At 37.9% G+C, this 22,070-nt stretch overlaps 1 protein-coding gene and 1 pseudogene across 6 annotated transcripts in view; both read left to right on the forward strand.

The window, feature by feature from the left end:
• The window catches only part of CNKSR2 (connector enhancer of kinase suppressor of Ras 2), a 287,389-nt gene that overhangs the window by 41,973 nt on the left and 223,346 nt on the right, over positions 1-22,070 (forward strand). For all 6 annotated transcript variants that reach the window (XM_019755412.3, XM_019755413.3, XM_019755415.3 and 3 more), the window contains exons 2-3: positions 15,529-15,692; positions 21,709-21,911. In XM_019755412.3, coding sequence (XP_019610971.1) covers positions 15,529-15,692; positions 21,709-21,911 — 367 coding nt within the window. The remainder of the gene's footprint in view (positions 1-15,528; positions 15,693-21,708; positions 21,912-22,070) is intronic.
• LOC109460210 (rab GDP dissociation inhibitor beta-like) lies at positions 4,468-10,107 on the forward strand (annotated as a pseudogene).

Here is a 22,070-nt window from a genome sequence, read left to right on the forward strand (position 1 = left end):
GGGCTGTGGTGGAAGTATAGGAAAAGAGTTTAGGAACCAGATTTAAAACCTGATTTCTGAAGAAATCAAGAGTATTAAGTGAAGCTTGGGGCTGAGATAAGCCAAGATTGGATGTGTCTCCAGACGTATAGTTGGATCGACAAGTTTTGCCCTTTTCAGTGACTTGAATCAAGGGTTGTCCCTGCCACCAATACCCCCACCCCCATGGGAGACAACGCCCTCCGGCTCATGGGTATGTCTTCCCTGAAGAAGGGAATCTCTCCCCGCACACAGTCTGAGATGACTGAGATCAGTGAGTAACCTTTGGGCTACTATTCCTTCACAATTTGTCTGGATAGCACTTGGATACAAATATTTTCCCTCCCTGGTATGTCTAATATACATTTTAAAATAAAATTCACACGTTACTGAAACAATTTTTGCCACATCTTCACACCCAATAATATTGTTTAGACATTAAATGAAAACAGCAAAAAGGGTGGCAGCTGTATTAACTCCCATTGTGATTAGGCAAATTACTTTTTCATGATGAATTCATAGCTTGGGTGAGATATTACATTGATGAGTGCCATGTAAGATTTACTGAATTTAGTATATCATTGCCTTTGGTGGTTTCTTTGTGGTCTATAAAAGGAAAATTATGTTTCTGTTAAAGAAATTTGGTTACACATGGACATACAGTAATCAGATATAAACTACTAACTTACAGCTGTGGCTTTCATATACCCATATACCTCCTCAAGTGCTTAAGTCTAATTAATATTTGAAAGTAGGAAATTTAGGCTATTTACAATTAATCTGTTAATTTGTATGTACTTTTTTATTGTGTTAAAATGTACATCGCATAACATTTATCATTTTTACCATTAATTTATTTTTTAAATTATAAAATACATATGACATCAAATTTACTACCTTCACCATTTTTAAGTGTACAGTTCAGTGACATCAAGGATATTTGCATTGTGCTACCATCACCACCATCCATCCACAGAATTCTTTCCATTTTGCAAAACTGAAACTCTGTACCAATTAAACACTAACTCCTTATTCTCTACCATCCCTTAGTCCCTGGCAACTACCATCTACTTTCTGTCTTTATGAATTCCACTACTCTAGATACTCATGTAAGTGGAATCATATGGTATTTGTCCTTTTGTGACTGGTTTATTTCACTTAGCATAATGTCCTCAAGATTCATTCATGTTATAATATGTGTCAGAATTTCCTTTCTTCTTAAGGCTGAATAATATCCCATTGTATGTCTATACCACATGTTGTTTGTCCATTTGTCTGTCAGTGGACACTTGGGGTGTTTCCATCTTTGGGGTATTATGAATAATGCTGCTACTGTGTTTCCCTGAAAATAAGACCATCTCTTATATTAAGTTTTGCTTCAAAAGACACATTAGGGCTTAGGTTCAGGGTATGTCATCCTGAAAAATCATGCTAGGGTTTATTTTCCAGTTAGGTCTTCTTTTCGGGGAAACACGGTATGAACATGGGTGTACATATATCTTTTTTGAGACCTTACTTTAAATTCTTTTAGATATATGTTCAAAAGTGGAATTGCTGGATGATATGGTAATTCTATTTTTAATTTTTTTAGTAACCCCATACTGTTTTCCATAGTGGCTGCGCCAGTTTGCATTCCCACTGACAGTGCACCAGGGTTCCAATTTATCCACATCCTTGCCAACACTTGTTATTTTCTTTTTTAGTTTTGTTTTGTTTCTTGGATAGTAGCCATCCTAATGGAGGTGAGGTGGTAGCTCAGGATTTTGACTTGCAATTCCTTAATGATTAGTGCTGTTTATCATTTTATGTGCTTATTGGCCATTTACATATCTTCTTTGGAGAAATGTGTATTTAAGACTTTTGCCATTTTTTTAATTGAGTTATTTGTTTTTTATCGTTGTCACAGTACAGGAGTTCTTTATGTATTCTGGATATTAATCCTTTGTCAGATTTAAGATTTGCAAGTATTTTCTCCGATTCTGTGGATTGCCTTTTCACTCTGTTTATAGTGTCCTTTGATGGGCAAAAGTTTTTTATTTTGATGAAGTTTAACTTACCTATTTTTTTTCTTGTGTTGCCTGTGACTTGTACATTTTTATGTCAAAAATCTGTAAATATGCTTTTTAAGATAAGTATGACAATAGGAGTCCTTCATTTTAAATTCCTATTGAATTAAATGAACATATAGTAGTATGCATCCCCAAAATATTTTAGGTACCTGTTGACAAACTATAAATTTTCCAAAGATGATTCAAATACAACTTACCTATTCATTTTTTACCATTATAAAAAAGAAACCCTACTAGCTATTTTCTCCATAGAATGATAGCCTCTTTTGATAAGTTGTAACATCTTTAAAGCCAGTAAATATAAATGTTTTTCTGTTTTCATGATAACCAGTTATTTGGTATAGAATGCAATTTGGGGGGAAACTGTATTTCAGCGTTGCTCTAAGAAACAGTCCAATGGAAACTTATAGTTGTATTTATTAAAAGGGATTATTGAAAGCAGTGTTCATTAAATCACATGAGGATTTCTTCCCAGGAGAAATCTTTTCTTTCCCCTAGATTTAGTGTCAGGAATGGATGGGCTTCTCTGAAAATTGGCTTGCTTTTCTTATGAATGTTTTTAACTGTACCAGATCCTGGTGTGTTTTTTTAATTTTCCCTTTTTTTATTTTTAAAGATTTTTATTAGAAATATAGCTAATATACAATATAACACTAGTTTCAGGTGTACACCATAGTTATTCAACATTTGTATACCTGAAGAAGTGATCACCATAAGTCCAGCAACCATCTGTCACTGTACCACATTATCACAATATTATTGACTGTATTCCCTATGCTGTACATGACATCCCCTTAACTTATTTGTTTCATACCTGGAAATGTGAACCTCTTATTCCCCTTTACCCTTTACCCCCTTCTTAAAATTTTCAATTATAGTTGACATTCAATATTAATTTATATTAATTTCAGGTGTACAGCATAATGGTTAGATATTTATATAATTTAAGAAGGGATTCTCCCAATTAGTCTAGTACCCACCTGGCACTATGCATAGTTATTACGATATTATTGACTATATTCCCTATGCTTTATTTTACATCCCTGTGATTATTTTGTAACTACCAACTTGTGCTTCTTAATGCCTTCACCTTTTTCACCCTACCCCAGCCCCCCTCGCATCTATCATCCCAACAAATCTAGTACGCATCTGACACCATGCATAGTTTTTACAATATTATTGACTATATTCCTTATGCTATACTCTACATCCTCATGACTACTTTGCAACAACCAATCGGTACTTCTTAATCCCTTCCCCTTTTTCACCCACCACCCCAACTTGCCTCCCATCTGGCAACCATCAGAATGTTCTCTGTATCTATGAGTTTGTTGCTGTTTTGTTTGTTTATTTTGTTCTTTATATTCCACATATAAGCGAAATCACATTCATCTGTCTTTCACTGTCTGACATACTCCACACAACACAACACCCTCCAGGTCCATCCATGCCCCTGCAGATGGCAAGAACCCATTCCCTTCCCTGGCTGAGCAATATTCCATTGTATATATGTACCACCTCCTCTTTATCCATTCATCTATTGGTGGACACTTAAGCTGCCTCCACATCTTGGCCATTGTAAACAATGCTGCAATGAACATGTTGATGCACACGTCCCCTCGAAGTAGCATTTTGGGTTTCTTCCGATAAATACCCAGAAGTGAGATTGCTAGGTCCTTCTTTGTCACTTGTTATAGCCTTTGTTTTAAAATCTTTTTTGTTGGGTATAAGTATTGCTACCCCAGCTTTTTTTTTTCATTTCCATTTTCATGAAATAACTTTTTCCATACCTTTACTTTCAGTCTCTGTGTGTCTTTCAATCTGAAGGGATTCTCCCAGTCTTTCTGGGTGGCCTTATATAGCAGGAGTCCAGTGGGGCCCAGTGACACAGTCTCCCTGGTCACCTCTTCCGGGTATCCCAGGAGTGTCCCTTGTTATGGTTGTATGCACCCTCCTGTTATATAGTCAAGTCTTGATTGCTTTTGGCATGTCAGCGGGTGGGATTGACGCTCAGGCTGACTGGCTGTGAGGTTTGGCCACATCCATAGCTTATGGGCTGCTGTTCAGGGGGGCTTACTCTATGGAGCAGGATTTGTCCCATTAGGCTCAGGTGCCTATTGAGACCACCCTATGTGTCACTTTTGGGGCTTAATAGGCAGTGCTCTGCTGTGGTCTGAAGCCAACCTCCAAATATGTTGGTTCTGGAGCCTCTTGGAGGGACTCCTGTGCAGGCCCAGGTTAGCCACTGTCTGTGACCGGTTGGGGACTATCTGGTAGGAGCTACAAAGTGATCCATGGTTGGTCACTGCCTGTGCTGGACCTGGAGGCACGTGGGAGAGGCCACACTGTGAACCCAGGACGGCTGCCACGAGTACCGGGTATGGGGCAGCTCTGCAAACAGCCAGGACACTCCGAGGCCTGCTTCCACCTGCCAGCACCTGTAAAGTTCAGCTTCTGATAAAGCCTCCTGCTGTACGCAATTTTGGTGAGGCAGTATTTCAGTGAGTCAGTAGGGTGGAGCAGCAGAGCTCACCAGGCCAACCAGATTCAAATTTGGCCTTTGGGGGCAGGCTCAACACAGGAAAGATGGCACCCACCTGATGGCTGCACAGGAGAAGGTGCCCACGCAGGAAAAATGGTGACTGTCCTCCAGTCCTCCCTGCAAAGTTACACAAGTCAGTCTATGCCCACATGTCTCTGACGCCCCCAGAGTCACCATCCCTCCGCCAGAGCTCAGGATGAGTGCCTGAATGAGCCCTTTAAGAGGATGTCTGGGTTTCCTGCAGCTTTCTGTCCCACCTGGATGTTCAGAATCCCCACTGCTTTTCTCAGCCAGAAGTTGTGGGGGCTCCTCTTCCTGGCACCAGTACTCCAGCCTGGGGATTCCGGTGTGGGGGTCTAGGGTACCTTGCTCCTTTGTGGGGAACCTTTGTGACCGAGATATCTCTCCCAATTTTCAACTGCCACATGTGGATGTGTGACCAGCCCATTTCGGGTCTCCAACCCTCCTACCAGTCTCAATGTGTCTTCTTTATATCCTTAGTTTTAAAACTTCTGTTCAGCCAGACTTCAGATGGCTCTCCAGGCTGATCTGATTGTTCTGTAATTTAGTTGTAATTTTTATGTGTTCATGGAAGGAAGCAGGCACCGTGTTTATCTACTCCGCCGTCTTGGATCTCCTAATATTGAGTCAAAAGTTAAAAGGTTTTTAAAAAGATCTTTCAACGTACACCTTTTCACAGGAGGAATCATTGAAGTTTTTGAACCTGGAAGTGGCTTGATCAAAGAGTGTTTTTAGAGATGAGTCGGTGATAGAGTGGACAGACTAATGCCAGGGGGAGCAGCTAGGCATGAGCGTAGGCTGCACAGCATGAGTAAGCTGGTAACCACTAGTGAGATCAGAAATGAAAGGACAGAGCAAAGCTATTTTGAATGAAGAAACTATGTTTCTCACAAACTGAAAAGATAAGAGATTAAATTGGCGAGTAATGAAACTAGTTCTAAGACTTGAAAAACAGTGTAGAAATAGAGAAATACATTGTTTAGGGAGGATGAGATTGGAAATGAAGCAATTGCATCTGGTGTTATTGGTCATTGATGATCTTGGGAAAAAGCAGTGTCAGTGAAATGAGAAGACTGAAAACTAGCTTACAAGTAAGATCGTCTGCCTTGAATTTTCATTCCTGTATATGAGGAAATAAAAGGATATTGGATTGATGTATGTTTGTTTTAATTTCCTAACCTTATTTTGCTGAAGTGACAACAGGTCATCAGAAATCTCCATGTCAATCTTTACAGTAAATAGTGAGTGGCAACAGGACTCTAAAAAACGAATTTTCATTTTTAGTTTTTGCTATAAACATCAAGAGAGTGTTCTATTTTTAGATAAGAGCACATGTGTTATGTATAAATGATGTATAAAGTGAAAATTCCTGCAGTAGGCATCGTCATCCTCTAACATCCTGTGATCGTGCTGGGCACGGGCCTGATGAAATATACCCTGTCAGGTATAATGTCAGCAAATGGGAAAAAAAGTTCTTCACGTGGACAGAAACCCATATTATGGAGGAGAAAGTGCCTCTATAACATCTCTAGAAGATTTATGCAAAAGATTTAAAATACCAGGAGTACCACCAGCATTATTGGGAAGGGGAAGAGACTGGAATGTTGACTAAATTTCCAAGTTCCTTATGGCTAAGGATCAACTGGTTAAGATGCTACTTTATACAGAGGTCACCCATTACCTAGATTTCAAAGTGACTGAAGGGAGCTTTGTCTATTAGGGAGGAAAAATCTACAAGGTTGAAGGCACTGTAGCAGAAGCCCTGGCATCTAGCTTAATATAGTTTAGTGGTTGCCAGAGGGTAAGGGAGGTGGAGGGTGGGGGGTGGGAGATGAGGGTAAGGGGGATCGAATATATGGTGATGGAAGGAGAACTGACTCTGGGTGATGAACACACAATGGGATTTATAGATGATGTAATACAGAATTGTACACCTGAAATCTATGTAATTTTACTAATTGTCACCCCAATAAATTTAATAAAATAAAATTAAAAAAAGAAGAAAAAAAAAGAAAAACCTTGATTCAGAAAATTCCTAGTATATGTTGCCAACTTCAATGAAAAAGATGCTAGAACTTTTGAGGGCATTGATCCTAAAAAAAAACCTGCAGTGGCAGAGGTGTATAAGCAATTTGACTTGGGTCAGGATGTTATAGATATTATTGGTGGTGCCCTGGCACTTTACAGAACTGATGACTATTTAGACCAGGGGTGTCCAAACTGCGGCCTGCGGGCCAACTGCGGCCCACAATCCATTTTTTTTATTGGCCCGCAGCAAATTCCAAAAATATATTTAGTTTACTTAAATAAACCAGGTAAGGCAATACGTACTTCACCTCAAGTGAGTGGCCCAGCTGTTTGTGTATTTTACCACATATGGCCCTTGGTGAAAACCGTTGAAAAAAGTTTGGACACCCCTGATTTAGATCAGCCATGTTGTGAAACCATTAATAGGATTACACTTTACAAGGAGTCTTTGGCAAGATATGGCAAAAGCCCATATTCTGTGGCCTTGGAGAACTTCCATAAGGATTTGCAAGGGTAAGTGCTATTTATGGAGGTACCTACATGCTGAATAAATCAATTGAAGAAATCATTGGGCAAAATGGAAAAGTGATTGGTGTTACTGTGTTTCTCCGAAAATAAGACTGGGTCTTATACTGTATTTCCCCAAAAGTAAGACCGGGTCTTATATTAATTTTTGCTCCAAAAGGCGCATTAGGGTGTATTTTCAGAGGGTGCCTTATTTTCTCATGTACAACAATCTACATTTATTCAAATACAGTCATGTCATCTTCTTCTGGAACATCGTCATAATGTACTAAATGCGTCCGTCTGGCTGACGATCTTAACTGGGGCTCATTTTCGGGGTAGGTCTTATTTTCGGGGAAACATGGTAAATCTAAAGGAGAGATTGCTCACGGTAAGCAGCTCAGCTGTGACTCCAGCTGTGTGAAAGATCAGGTAGAAAAAGTGGGTCAGGTGATCTGAGTTATCTGTATCCTCAGTTACCCCATCCAGAACACCAATGATGCCAACTCCTGCCAGATCATTATTCCACAGAACCAGGTCAATCAGAAGTCAGATATCTATGCTTTCTGCACACAATGTGGCAGCACAAGGCCAAGTACATCGCCATAGTCAGTACAACTGTGGAGACCAAGGAATCTGAGAAAGAAATCAGACCAGCTTTGGAGCTCTTGGAACCAACTGAACAAAAACTCATTAGCATCAGTGACCTACTTGTACCAAAATATTTGGGAACAGAAAGCCAGACCTTTATTTCCCATACATATGATGCTACAACTCACTTTGAGACAACCTGTGATGATATTAAATGCATCTATAAGAGGATACATTGGGAATGAAGAAGTTAAATTATCACTCTTTGCAGATGACATGATGCTATATATAGAAAACCCTAAAGACTCCACCAAAAAGCTATTAGAAACAATCAACGAATACAGTAAAGTTGCTGGCTACAAAATCAACGCACAAAAGTCCATTGCCTTCCTATATACTAACAATGAAATCTCAGAAAAAGAAATACAAAAAACAATTCCTTTTGCAATTGCAACAAAAAGAATAAAATACCTAGGAATAAACTTAACCAAAGATGTGAAAGACCTATATGCTGAAAACTATAAGACTTTTTTGAAAGAAATTGAAGAAGACACAAAGAAATGGAAAGACATTCCGTGCTCATGGATTGGAAGAATCAACATAGTTAAAATGGCCATATTACCCAAAGCAATATACAGATTCAATGCAATCCCCATCAAAATCCCAATGGCATATTTTAAAGAAATAGAACAAAAAATCATCAGATTTGTTTGGAACCACAAAAGACCCCGTATAGCCAAAGCAATCTTAAGAAAAAAGAACTATAATGGAGGTATCACACTTCCTGACTTTGGCTTGTACTACAAGGCCACAATAATCAAAACAGCATGGTATTGGCAGAAAAACAGACACATAGACCAATGGAATAGAATTGAGAACCCAGAAATAAAACCACACAAATATGGACAGATAATTTTTGACAAAGAAGCTAAAAACATACAATGGAGCAAAGACAGCCTCTTCAATAAATGGTGCTGGGAGAATTGGATAGCCACGTGCAAAAGAATGAAACTGGACTGCTATTTGTCTACCAAAGTTAATTCAAAATGGATCAAAGACTTAAGCATAAGACCTGACACAATAAACTGCATAGAAGAAAACATAGGTACTAAACTTATGGACCTTGGGTTCAAAGAGCATTTTATGAATTTGACTCCAAAGGCAATGGAAGTAAAAGCTAAAATAAACTAATGGGACTATATGAAACTTAAAAGCTTCTGCACAGCAAAAGAAACCATTGACAAAATAAAGAGGCAACCAACTGAATGGGAGAAGATTTTTGCAAACAGTGCCTCCGATAAGGGGCTAGTATCCAGAATATACAAGGAACTCATGCAACTCAACAACAAAAAAACAAACAACCCAATTGAAAAATGGGCAGAGGACTCGAAGAGACATTTCTCGAAAGAGGACATACAAATGGCAAATAGACATATGAAAAAATGCTCAACATCACTAATCATCAGAGAAATGCAAATCAAAACCACAATGAGATATCACCTCACCCCAGTCAGAATGTCGATCATCAACAAGACAAATAGTAACAAGTGTTGGAGAGGCTGTGGAGAAAAAGGAACCCTCATACACTGTTGGTGGGAATGCAGACTGGTGCAGCCGTTATGGAAGGCGGTGTGGAGGTTCCTCAAAAAATTACGAATAGAATTGCCATATGACCCAGCAATCCCTCTCCTGGGTATCTACCAAAAAAATCTGAAAACATTTAGAGATAAAGACACGTGTGCTCCAATGTTCATTGCAGCTTTGTTTACGGTGGCCAAGACATGGAAACAACCAAAATGTCCTTCGATAGATGAATGGATGAAGAAGTTGTGGTATATATACACAATGGAATACTATTCGGCGGTAAGAAAAGATGATATAGGAACATTTGTGACAACATGGATGGATCTTGAGAGTGTAATGCTGAGCGAAATAAGTCAGACAGAAAAAGCAGAGAACCATGTGATTTCACTGATATGTGGTATATAAAACAAAAGCAACAAAAGAACAAGACAAACAAATGAGAAACAGAAACTCATAGACACAGACAATGGTTTGGTGGTTGCCAGAGGGTAAGGGGGGTGGGGGGTGGGGGGTGGGAGATGAGGGTAAGGGGGATCGAATATATGGTGATGGAAGGAGAACTGACTCTGGGTGATGAACACACAATGGGATTTATAGATGATGTAATACAGAATTGTACACCTGAAATCTATGTAATTTTACTAACAATTGTCACCCCAATAAATTTAATTAAAAAAAAAGGATACAGGATCAGACTTTGACTTTGAGGAAATGAAACACAAGAAAAATGACACCTATGGGGAGGACTAACAGCAGTATGTGTTATTATCTAATTAGGACAAACTTAAAATTTGAGAAATGATTTATATTGTATGAAATCAGTATTGTAAGGCCTGCTTTTGTAATTAAAACTGAGAGATTGCAGAGCACTGTACCAGTAAATAGTCCTCCCCTTTCTAATATCATGTATTAACTGGTTTTCATGGAGTGGTTATTCAGAATTGGCAGGTGACCACATTCTGTACAGTTTAACCAATGTTGACTCTTTTTCTAGTGAAGGATAAGTTATTAAAAAAAAACACATTGTGATACTGATACAGAGAACTCGATACATATTTGTATCTTCTAATCAGTATAGCCTTTGCAATTATGTGCTTCTGCTGCTTAAGAGCTGGATCAGTACAATTCGCGTGCCATCTGTCTTCTTGACATTAAAATTTGAAATCGAATATTCCATAATTTGGGACAACATCCCTAAGTTTCCCCTATAGGTTTACATTTTCTGTCTTGTCAAGGATTATGACAATGCCCATGTAGCATAGCCACAAGATTGGTTTATGTGGGCCTAAAGTTTTAACTGAACTCCAGACTTTGAGAGTCATTTTGGAGGAAGCCTGTGTGCGGTGTTTTAGCCTAATGAAATTGATGCGAGCAAGGGGGGTGAAACCTATCTTAAAACAGGTAAATGTAGAAACTTCTTTCGTATCCCAGGTGTGGCTTCTTCCACGGACCAAGGTGCAATACACTATTTTTTTTTAAAGATTTTATTGGAGAAGGGGAACAGGACTTTATTGGGAGACAGTGTGTACTTCCAGAGCTTTTTTCCAAGTCAAGTTGTTGTCCTTTCAGTCTTAGTTGTGGAGGGCGCAGCTCAGCTCCAGGTCCAGTTGCTGTTGTTAGTTGCAGGGGGCGCAGCCCACCATCCCTTGTGGGAATCAAGGAGTTGAACTGGCAACCTTGTGGTTGAGAGCCCACTGGGCCCATGTGGGAATCGAACCAGCAGCCTTCGGCGTTAGGAGCATGGAGCTCCAACCGCCTGAGCCACAGGGCCGGCCCCCCACAATGCACTACTGATTTAACAGAGCTTCTGCTTCAATGATGTCTGTCTCAAAATGGCTCCAAATGATTTCTGTACTGCAAAATAAAGCCAAACTCTGGACTCTGGAACACCCCCCCACCCCGAAAAAAAGATTTTGAATGTTAAATAGAATAATTTGCATATTCCATTTCTACTTCTGTATTATAGTGGATTGATTTATTTATTTTGTTTCAGCTTTCCTCTGTAATATCATTGATTCACTGAAAATGTGTGCATCCTTAGGATATATCTCAAATTTCATCCTTTTGTAAATGTTTTATTATTTGGAGAACCTCTTTCTAGATCTATGATTATGTTCATTTCTCTTCCCTGCAGATGGTGGAAAGCAGTATAATTTACTGAAACAGTCAGACACATATCATAGTAATGATTTTAAGCCTTCTTTTCTATTGTTTTACGGTGTGGTCTTAGACAAAATAGTGTATAGTTTGTTTAATGTTTCAATTGACAAGTACGTGATTTTCTTCATGGTAAATTTGTGTAGTTTAAAGTATGGATCAAAACTTATTTTCTACATGTGTTCTTAAGAACAATAGGTGGGAATTAATAAGTGGAGGTTATAAACTTTATTTAGAGTTATTTAGAACACATCAATGAGAAAGAGTAAAATTTCATGGAATCTAAATAATAATTTATGCAACATTAGAGCTTAAAATCTTAGGAAAATGGAGTATTAATAACATTTTTAAAATCTGGTATATGTTCTCATTTTATCTATTTAATAAATGTTACAGTGTTCAAGACTAGTCATATAATCACTAAAGAATTTCTCATTCTTGAAAATGGGATAGCTTTACTTTAAATAAAATAGTGTATGAGTGAAGGAAAGGAATTTTTTTTTAATTGGGGAAGGGGAACAGGACTTTATTGGGGAACAGTGTGTACTTCCAGGCCTTTTTTTTTTTTCCAAGTTAAGTTGTTGACCTTTCAATCTTAGTTGTGTCTTAGTTGTGGAGGGTGCCGTTCAGCTTCAAGGTGTTGTCCTTTTCAGTCTTAGTTGTGGAGGGTGCAGCTCAGCTCCAGGTCCAGTTGCCGCTTTCTAGTTGCAGGGGGCACAGCCCACCATCCCTTGCGGGAGGCGAACCAGCAACCTTGTGGTTCAGAGGACGCATTCCAACCAACTGAGCCATCCGGGAGCTCAGCGGCAGCTCAGCTCAAGGTGCCGTATTCAATTTTAGTTGCAGGGGGCGCTGCCCACCATCCTTTGGGGGACTCGAGGAATCGAACTGGCAACCTTGTGGTTGAGAGCCCGCGCTCCAACCAACTGAGCCATTTGGGAGGCAGCTCAGCTCAAGGTGCTGTGTTCAATTTTAGTTGCAGGGGGCGGAGCCCACCATCCCTTGCGGGACTCGAGGAATTGAACTGGCAACCTTGTGGTTGAGAGCGCACTGGCCCATGTGGGAATTGAACCAGCAGCCTTCGGAGTCAGGAGCATGGAGCTCCAACCGCCTGAGCCACCGGGCCGGCCCAGGAATTTTAATTATTACGTGTATGCTGCATAGATCCTAGAATCATGACGTTTAGGCCTTTAGCCCTTTCTATAATGTATTCATTTTTGTGTTTTTTGTAGATGACTCTTCCTGAACCATATTTTCTCCATATACAAATTTGAGATGTTGATTTTGACCTTTCAGTCAAAACAACAACTCTAAAATATTACAAGTTCATTGACTATTTATAATTCAGGTGAGAAAAATGTATAAAAGCACCTTATCATTCATAAATACATATATTGATATAAAACGACATTATTATAATTTTATTGTAATACTCTAGCTGTTTATTTACCATATATTTTATATTTTCAATGTAGGAGCCAAGATACTTCCTATACTGTAGGGTAGTATACCTCAATAATTAAAGTAGGTACCAATAGATGAGATACAGGATGAGCCTCTCTCCCTTATTTCTACTCTGCCACTTAGTATGTGCCTTGTTCTGTAACCTTAATAATGATGCTAGCATTGATGCTCAAGGAGATCCTTTGGCATTCCTTTACTTAGAGGAATTGTAAGAAAAATCAACTCAAATAATAATAACATTCCGTCTCATATATGCAGTATATGAAGATATGAGTTCCTCAAAACGCCATGTACCAAACGCTTTTTCCCCCACTCTGTTTTTAGAATTAGCTCTTATGTAAAATGTTCCTTTTTTGTTCTGGCCAGGTTATGCAGCATAAAATTAAATGTCTAATTTGTTCAGTTTACACTTATTTAGTACCACTCTGTGTCAGTCATTGTACTAAGCCCTCGATTCTCCAAATTCAGAAGACACAACGCTCAACTTCAAGGAACTTCCAGGCTAGTTATTGGGCACACAGACATGGGAACAAAGAATTATAATGTGGGCATTGTTGTAGCAGAGGTCTGTAGAGTGGGAGATTGGGAACGTTTGGAGGGTGTCTGGAATGCGTCTGCATTAGGAAGGCAAGGTCTAAATCAGGAAAAGCCTTGAACACTGTATAAAGGAGTTCAGATTTTATTCTGTCATAAATATATGGAAACACTGAAAAATTTTGATGTAGAGAATGACAATCAAAATTTGTATGTTGGGAAAGATGAATTGGAAGGGATTATAGCCAGCAGTAGGAAAACCATAAAACTGCTTTATTCCAGGTGAGAGAGATAATATAGCCTGATTTAGGAAGATGGCAGTGGAGAATGAGAGGAGAGGATATATGTAAAAGATATTTCAGAGAAACAATTGTTAGGACATGGAGATTGGTTGCATGCAGAGATATAAGGAAAGTGGATAAATTTAAGATGGCTTCCATATACTCAGTTTTTATACTGGGATAGATGGTGCCATTCATTGAGACAGTGAATACAGCAAGGAAGACTCCTCTGGAGGGGAACATGAAGAGTTGTGGTCATGCTGAGATGTGTAGACACATAGGTTTGGCATTCCTGAGGGAGGTCTGAAATGGAAGTGTGAAATGGTAGTTAAAGACATGGCATGGTTGAGATTGTTCCATTAGAATGTAAAGAATGAGGGTGAGGGGACCAGGAAGGGGTTCCTGGTGTGGAGAGCAGCAGTATTTTAGGACAGTTGGAGAAAGTATCCTGAAAGGGGACTGGGAAGGAATGGATAAAGAGGCAAGAGAACCAGGAGAGAGCAATGTACAAATACTAATGGAGAATGAAAGACAGAGAAGACAGTAGACAGACTGCAGGGTAACTCAAATTACGTTAAGAAAGTTTGAGAATATAGTAAAGGCATGTGTAGCCTTGGTGCTAGACCCTATCAGAACCAGGCAGCTTTTGGGACTCTTTCTCTCTCAGTGGCTACATAATCTCTCTGGTAATGGCATTTGCTCCCCTTTTCATATTCATTCTAACCTCATCTCTGCTTTCTCTACTTACTTATAGTTTTTGCTTTGTCATAATTTCAACTGTGTAGACCATTATAGCCTCTCATCTCCCTACTTGATATAACCAACACCCTTCAGTTTTTTGCAAATTGCCTCATTTTCTTGGTATTTCTTACTTTGAAATCTGAAGAGAAATAATCTGGTTAGTCCAGTTCATCATTTGTGTGAGGACATTTCATAGGTGATTGAAGCTCACCCATTCTATGGCCTAGCCAATCACTTACAAAGTGCCCTGAGTAATCTTGAAAATTGTATTTACTCTGGATTTCCACTTTTGGACTTGGGTAAAATCCAGATGATAGTGGATTAAGGAGTGCATTGCAGGTGAAGAAATAAAGGTAAGGAGTTTGGCTCTGAAGGAAATAACAGACTAGGGGAAACACAGGATCAAGGAAAGGGGAAAGGGATTAATTGATTGGTTGATTTATAAGATGCCAGTGGTTTGAACAAAGAAAGAGTTGATGAATAGGGAGTGGTTGAAATAAAGACAGCATTTAATTGTTTAATTGTTGAAGTAGTGTTAAGGTGGCAGAAGATGGGATTCCAGAGCACAAGAAGGTCAATTAGCCTTGTAAAGGAAGAAGGATACCTCTCCCTCTGCAATGGGGTTACATAAACAAGGAAGGAGGAATGGGATGCTGAGAAATTTGGAAGTAGAGGAACGTGCCCATTGGCATGCTTTATAAAATAGGCAACAAAGAACTGCTGAGACAAGAGGTAAAGATTTCCAGTAATTGCTGAGGAAAATTCAAACAGGAATCTAATAACTAGTGATATGATGAAGTGATTTTCCCCCCACTACAGCCCATATATAGATAGGGAAAAAGTAGATGATTGAACTAGTCAAGAGTTGAAATGGACTGAACTTGTGGCTTGGTGAGAGTTAATGCTTCTTTTATTTTTTCTATTCATTTGGTTCAACTGTTTTGTTTTGTTTTGTTCTGTTTTAATTCTGAACTCCCATCTTTTTCTTTTGCAGGTCTTGATGACTGTTTGCAGCAGTACATTAAGAACTTCGAGAGGGAGAAGATCAGTGGGGACCAGCTGTTACGCATTACACATCAGGAGCTAGAAGATCTGGGGGTCAGCCGCATTGGCCATCAGGAGCTGATCTTGGAAGCAGTTGACCTTCTGTGCGCACTGGTGAGGACATAAAACTGCTGGAAAAGGAAACTTCACTTTGTCTCTTTTCTTTCCTTTTAAAATTATTTTTCCGTTTTTTAATTTTTTTTTCTTCTTTTCCTTCTCTTTTGAAAAATAATTTAAATGCAAGTAGAAAAAAAATCCCTAATTCTCAATCAACTACATGTAGTATTTTCCACCTTCATTGATTTTGGTATATTATACAATGACAAATTACAAAAGAAGCTTGTAACTCAACTGGTGATATTACATTTAGCTACTTGAAAAACTTGTTAGAGCTTACCAAGGGAGTTTTTATAGCAGCATTGGGATATCAAATTGTATATAATCAGTTATAAAGTCCATTCCCTTCTAAAAGTTCTGATTTAGTGTCACAATTATTAAGTAATCCTATTTTAGAAAAATCATCCTTAAAATAATCAAATTAATTCTGTTTTCCATGTATATATCCAATGAAAATGGAATATTGCACATTATGTGGTTACTTTTGTATGTGAAAAGAGCAGTGCCAAATTAGACAAGATAAATCAATGTCAAAATATTCCTGTAAGATTATATTAGTACATTAGATAATCTGAGCGGAACATAGATTTTTTTTTTCCATGTTAGGTAAGATAACACTAACCTGACAGGTTTTAAATTCTTCCAGATATTTGTGAGGGGGGATAGAACTACAATGAGAAAAAAACATGAGTCTTGTAATATAATAATCTGGGATTGAAATTTGGCTCAGTCAATTACTGACACTTATGGTCAAGTAATTTCACCATAGCCTTAGTTCATTTATTTAAAATAGAGATAATAATAGCTACCTTTTGGTGGTGGTGTGAAAAGCAAATGAGATAATGTTTGTATAGTGCCTAATTTAGTGCTTGACACACTGTAAGCATTTAGTAAGTAGTAACTATTATTAAGATGATGATGATGATGATGATTAATAAGAAATGAGTAGATAATTAAACATAATTCAAGAATCAATTAATACACTCAGCAGTGTGTGTGTTAGATGTAAGATCTAGTTCCTGCTCTCTTGAAAAGCCTAGTAGGGGGAGAGTGACATACAAAAGTATTATGGAGGCACAGGCACACAGAATAAAAAGCATGCCTAGTGTGCTTGAAAAATGGTAAGCTATTTGGGATGACAAAAATAGGTGGGAAACAGTGGCAGAAAACTAGAATTTAAAGTGGCCAGACTGTAAAATACCTTAACATCATGATAAGAGATTTGTACTTCCTGGTGCGAGCATGGGAGAACCACGCAAGAATGATCAACTAATTGTTTTTCAAAACTAACTGATGGTAGTGAAAAAGACAGAATGGAATGAACATAAACTGAAGACAGGGAGAATAAATAGGAAATGTTTAAAGTAATCTACTCAGGCTATCAGTAGGGCTTGAACCAATGATGTGCAACAGGAATTAGAGAAGATCTGGTGCCTGTGAGGGGTGAGACAGAGGAAGGAGTTGAGAAAGATTCAATCTTTTCTAGCTACAGAGCTAGAGTAGATGATTTTGCAATAATAAAGACAGGCAGTAACAGCAAGAATAGATTTAGGTGGGAATATAAATTGAGTTTTGAATTTGTTGAATTTGAGGCATCTCTGGGTTATCCAGGAAAAGATAATCATCAGCGAGTTGAACATACAAATTTGCAGTTGAGAAGTGGCTGAAGACAGAGATTTTGGAATCTCAAGGATATAGGAGTTGAATCCATAGATAGAGAGATCATCCAAGGAGGGCCTGGGGAATATAAAGAACAAAGGACGCAGCTTGGCACTCCACCTGAGTGGGAAGAAGAGGAGGCTGCAGAGGAGGCTTATGGAGTGGTCAGAGAAGCAGAAAGACAAGTACGAAAGACTTGTCACAAAAGCAGTGGGGAGTGTATTTTCATTAAGGAACATCAATAATGTCATCAAATTTCACAAAAAGCTAGTAGGATAAGCAAGAAAAAAGGTCAGACTGAGAGCAATTTCTAAAGAAGTAGAATTTGAAACCATATTGGTTGAATAGCACCTCCCCTTTAAACATTTCAGTCTTACTTTAATTGTCATTCCATCAGAGACATTCCCTGATCACTCTCTCACCCTTGTTTAGTCTAAAATTAGCCTTCTACTGTTATTGTCTTAACCCTCGTGTTATTTTGTAATAATTTATTTGTATTTATCACTTTAATGTCTGTTTCTTTCGTTAGACTGTAAGCTAGTGGGAAAAGTGACTATGCTTATTGAACACCTAATGTGCAGCACAAATGCCTGGCGAGAGTGAATGATGAATAAATATTTTTTGAAAGTGGAGATAGACTTCACACGTTTTTCACATGATAGTTTGAGGATCTTATTTCCCTGTTCCTGAGATAAGAGAAATCAATTCAGACCAGAACACACACACGTATACTCTATTCCTTATCTGAATCAGATCACAGAAATCATGCCTGAAATAAAAGAGTATTTGGGGTAAGGTAAGGGTCCACAGTATTTTTGCATACTGGGCTCCAAGTGCCAGTCAGAGTGGCCATGACGGTGCAATAGAAGTGGCTTGGAGATGCGCATCTGATCTAGCAATCCCATATTTGCCAGATCTGCTAGAACAGTGATAGTTAGGTATGTGAGAGCTTGAAGTCCTCGGTGTATATCTCACAAGCAGGGCCCCTCATAGGTGAACCACTCACATGTTAGGCTCCTACACTGCCAGTTTGAAGAAGAAAAGATTGATGATTATGGTTTACCTACAGATAGTCTAGACCTGTAGGCTTTGGAATTGGCCCATCAGCAAGCTCTGCTGACCTACTTACATAAAAGGATGGCATCAAAGCTATATGACTAGACCGTTTTGATGTTCAAGCTATGAAGCTATAGTAAATCCCTTCATATGCTGAGTTTTAATCCCTCTACAGTTCTGGGTTTAAGCACTGTAGTGTTACATCATTTTCTTGGGAAAACTTCATTATGTGGTTGAGCTGTTCTAGAGGTTAACACAGAAAAACATAAATCAAAACACTAAATTTATTGTTTCTGTGTTTATTCAGCAATAAATTGCTCACATTCCCCAGAGAGGTCAAATACTAAACTTACTTTTCATTGCTTCCTAATGGCTATAAATCAGCAAGTTCGAAATGCAGATATCTTCCAGTTTATTCAACAGATGTTTTCCAGTGAATATAAAGCAAATTTCTGAGCATTGAATTCTGACTTACTTCTACATGCCATTATAAAATCAGGAGATGAGATCCCTCATCAACAGGCTAAGGTGACTAGACTAGTAGTTCTGCTGTTGGGAATGGGGAACTATGTCTTGTCTCTCTGAAACTGTAATGTCTCTACTGGTCTTTCTACTTTTTCCTTACATGTAATGTATTGATTCCTTCTTTCAACATTTATATATTCATGTTCAAGCAGTGCTACCATGGGGAATACAAAGATGAAAAAGGCAGTCTGTGCTCTTAAGATGTATATAGCCTAGTAAAGAAGACAACAGTCATTAAAAGATAATATAGATTTAATTAAAACCCCAGAAGAGTGCAGAAGGAAATGATTAACACTACTGAGGGGTCCAGGAAGTATAGGTGGGCCTTGCATTGGGTCTTGCAAGATGAGTAGATGTTTGCCAGACAAAAAAGTTGGGAAAAATTTATCTAGATAGATGAAATACCATGTGTAAATACAATTGTGAAAGAGTATGGGGTGTTCATAGAAAAATGAGAATTTTGATTTGGTTGTCGCACAGTGGGAAATGATGGGAGGAAAGGCAATTTACACTTTGTATCACATCATAATTCTTTGCTTAGATTTTTCGGTCCTCCAATATGCTTCTTACCCAGTGCTTAGCAAATAGAGGATGTTAAATTAATGTTATCTTACTGAATGAAGTTCTCTGACTTTCTCCAGAGAACTGTAATTTTCTCTCTTGCCTACATAGCCTCTGACTCTAAAGTTTTTGTTCCTAGTATAAAGACACAGAATAATTACCAAATTCTTTTGTTTCTTTTAAGCTATGGAATATTTTCATCTGTCTTGTTGTAAAGTTAGTCCTGATGGGGAATAAATTTTATGGCAACTGATGAAAATCAAAGGTTTATTTATTTAGTAACTTGTTATTCACGCAACATTTATTTATTAAGTACTAACTATATGCCATATTATTCTAGAAAAGAGTAAGCTGTTCATGATTTGGAGGTATATAAACTCTTTCAAATAGTTTTGCTATCATTTAGTGGGCTTAAATAGGGAGCACAGTGCATTAACTGTACCATAAATAGTAAAGTATATATACAATATATATAGTTTAATGTGTAGCCCTTAATTTATGTTCTGACAATACACCTTTTATTGGGAAGTAAAAGTGAATTATTTATGAGAGAATAAAATCAGTTTTCATTTAATTCTCCATGTACTTTTGATATAATAGGCATTTTGCCGGAAAATTTTCATGTCTGCAATTGCTAGGATCTGTTTCTTTGCAACATAATTGCTTGGTTCATTCATCTCAAAATAATTTATTTCTTAAAAATTCATTACAGCAATCCTTTTAGGACTCACTCATTTATAAAGTGAAGTATTATAAAACCTAAACACCTGCTACATTCAAATTAAGAGCTCAATAAAACAGCATTGACATTATAAAATATGTGGTGCCAATATTGAATATTTTTAGTTTAGTGTTTAATGAGAATCTGCCACTACTGAAGATATGGACAAGCCGATTTTGTAAAATGCTAAGTGTGTTCCTTCATTTCTTTCTTTCATATGCTTTTGCATGCATATAATTGAAAGAGAAAAACAGTATGAACTTAGCACCAATTCCTTAAGAGTAGACTGGCCATGTTAAATCAGTCTAGAGTCACGACTGTTTCTTGGCAGACATGCTACTGGCCAAGTATGTGAACAAATAGGTAACATAGAACAAAGAAAATAGTGCGGAGAAAATTGGAAAAGCACATGCAAAAGAATGAAACTAGGCTGCTATTTGTCAACATACATAAAAATTAACTCAAAATAGATCAAAGACTTAAATATAAGACGTGAAATAATAAAATGCATAGAAGAAAACATAGGGACCTTAGTCCCTAAACTTGAGGACCTTAGTCTTAGAGAGTATGTTATGAATTTGACCTCAAAGGCAAGGGAAGTAAAAGCAAAAATAAATGAATGGGACTATATCAAACTAAAAAGTTTCTGCACAGCAAAAGAAACCATAAGCAAAACACAGAAGCAACTAACTGAATGGGAGAAGATATTTGCAAACAACCCTTCCAATAAGGGGCTAATATCCAAAATATACAAAGAACTCATACAACTCAACAACAACAAAAAACGATCCCGTTGAAAAATGGGCAGAGAACCTAAACAGACACTTCTCCCAGGAAGACACTTTTCCCAGGAAGACATACAAATGCCAACAGATGTATGAAAAAATGTTCAACTTCACTAGCTATTAGGGAAATGCAAAGCAAAGGCACAATGAGATACCACCTCACACCTGTTAGAATGGCAGTTATCAATGAGACAAATAATAACAAGTGTCAGACAGGTTGTGGAAAAAAGGAACCCTCATACACTGATAATCATATGATAGAGGATAGATAGGAAGGAAGAAAGAAATGAGAAAGGAGCTAATAGATTGGTGGTAATTAAGGGTGTGTGTGTGTGTGTGTGTGTGTTGGGGGGGCATGATGAAGAGACTGGAAGGTATAATGAGCTGGAAGAATGATGTCTGCATTTAAGTGAATTTCAGTGGTTAGACATAGAAATAGAAATAGCTAAACCAATAGAAACATATTGACAACATTCTGCAATTAAAATATAACTTTGTGAAATAGCAGAAACGGAGACTAAAGATATATCCCCAAATCCTCACTTGACTGTGGGTTCCACTAGGCCAGGAATCCTATCTAATTCATTTATAGCTCTTAACACCAGTTTCATTTTCTGTACATAGTGAAGTACTCAGTAAATATCTTAATGGATGAATAAAATATCAACTTTAAGTATATTTATTCTCTCTCTCTTTTATAATTCAGAATTATGGCTTGGAAACAGAAAATCTGAAAACCCTTTCTCACAAGTTGAATGCATCTGCCAAAAATCTACAGAATTTTATAACAGGGAGGAGAAGAAGTGGCCATTATGATGGGAGAACCAGCCGAAAATTGCCAAACGACTTTCTGACTTCAGTTGTGGATCTGATTGGAGCAGCCAAGAGTCTACTTGCCTGGTTGGACAGGTAAAATCTTCGAAATGTTTCATAAGTAATCCTCCTGGGACACCAGTTTGAATATAATATTATTTAATGGGTTCTTGTGAAAGGATTGGACAGGTAGAGAAATGTGAAGTAACAAATGTCTGTCTAATCATGATATGAAATGGAAAAGGTAGATTAAAA

Source organism: Rhinolophus sinicus, chromosome 18 (genome assembly GCF_057876585.1).
Source record: "Rhinolophus sinicus isolate RSI-liver-muscle chromosome 18, RSI-T2T, whole genome shotgun sequence".
In the NCBI taxonomy this organism is placed as follows: Eukaryota; Metazoa; Chordata; class Mammalia; order Chiroptera; family Rhinolophidae; genus Rhinolophus; species Rhinolophus sinicus.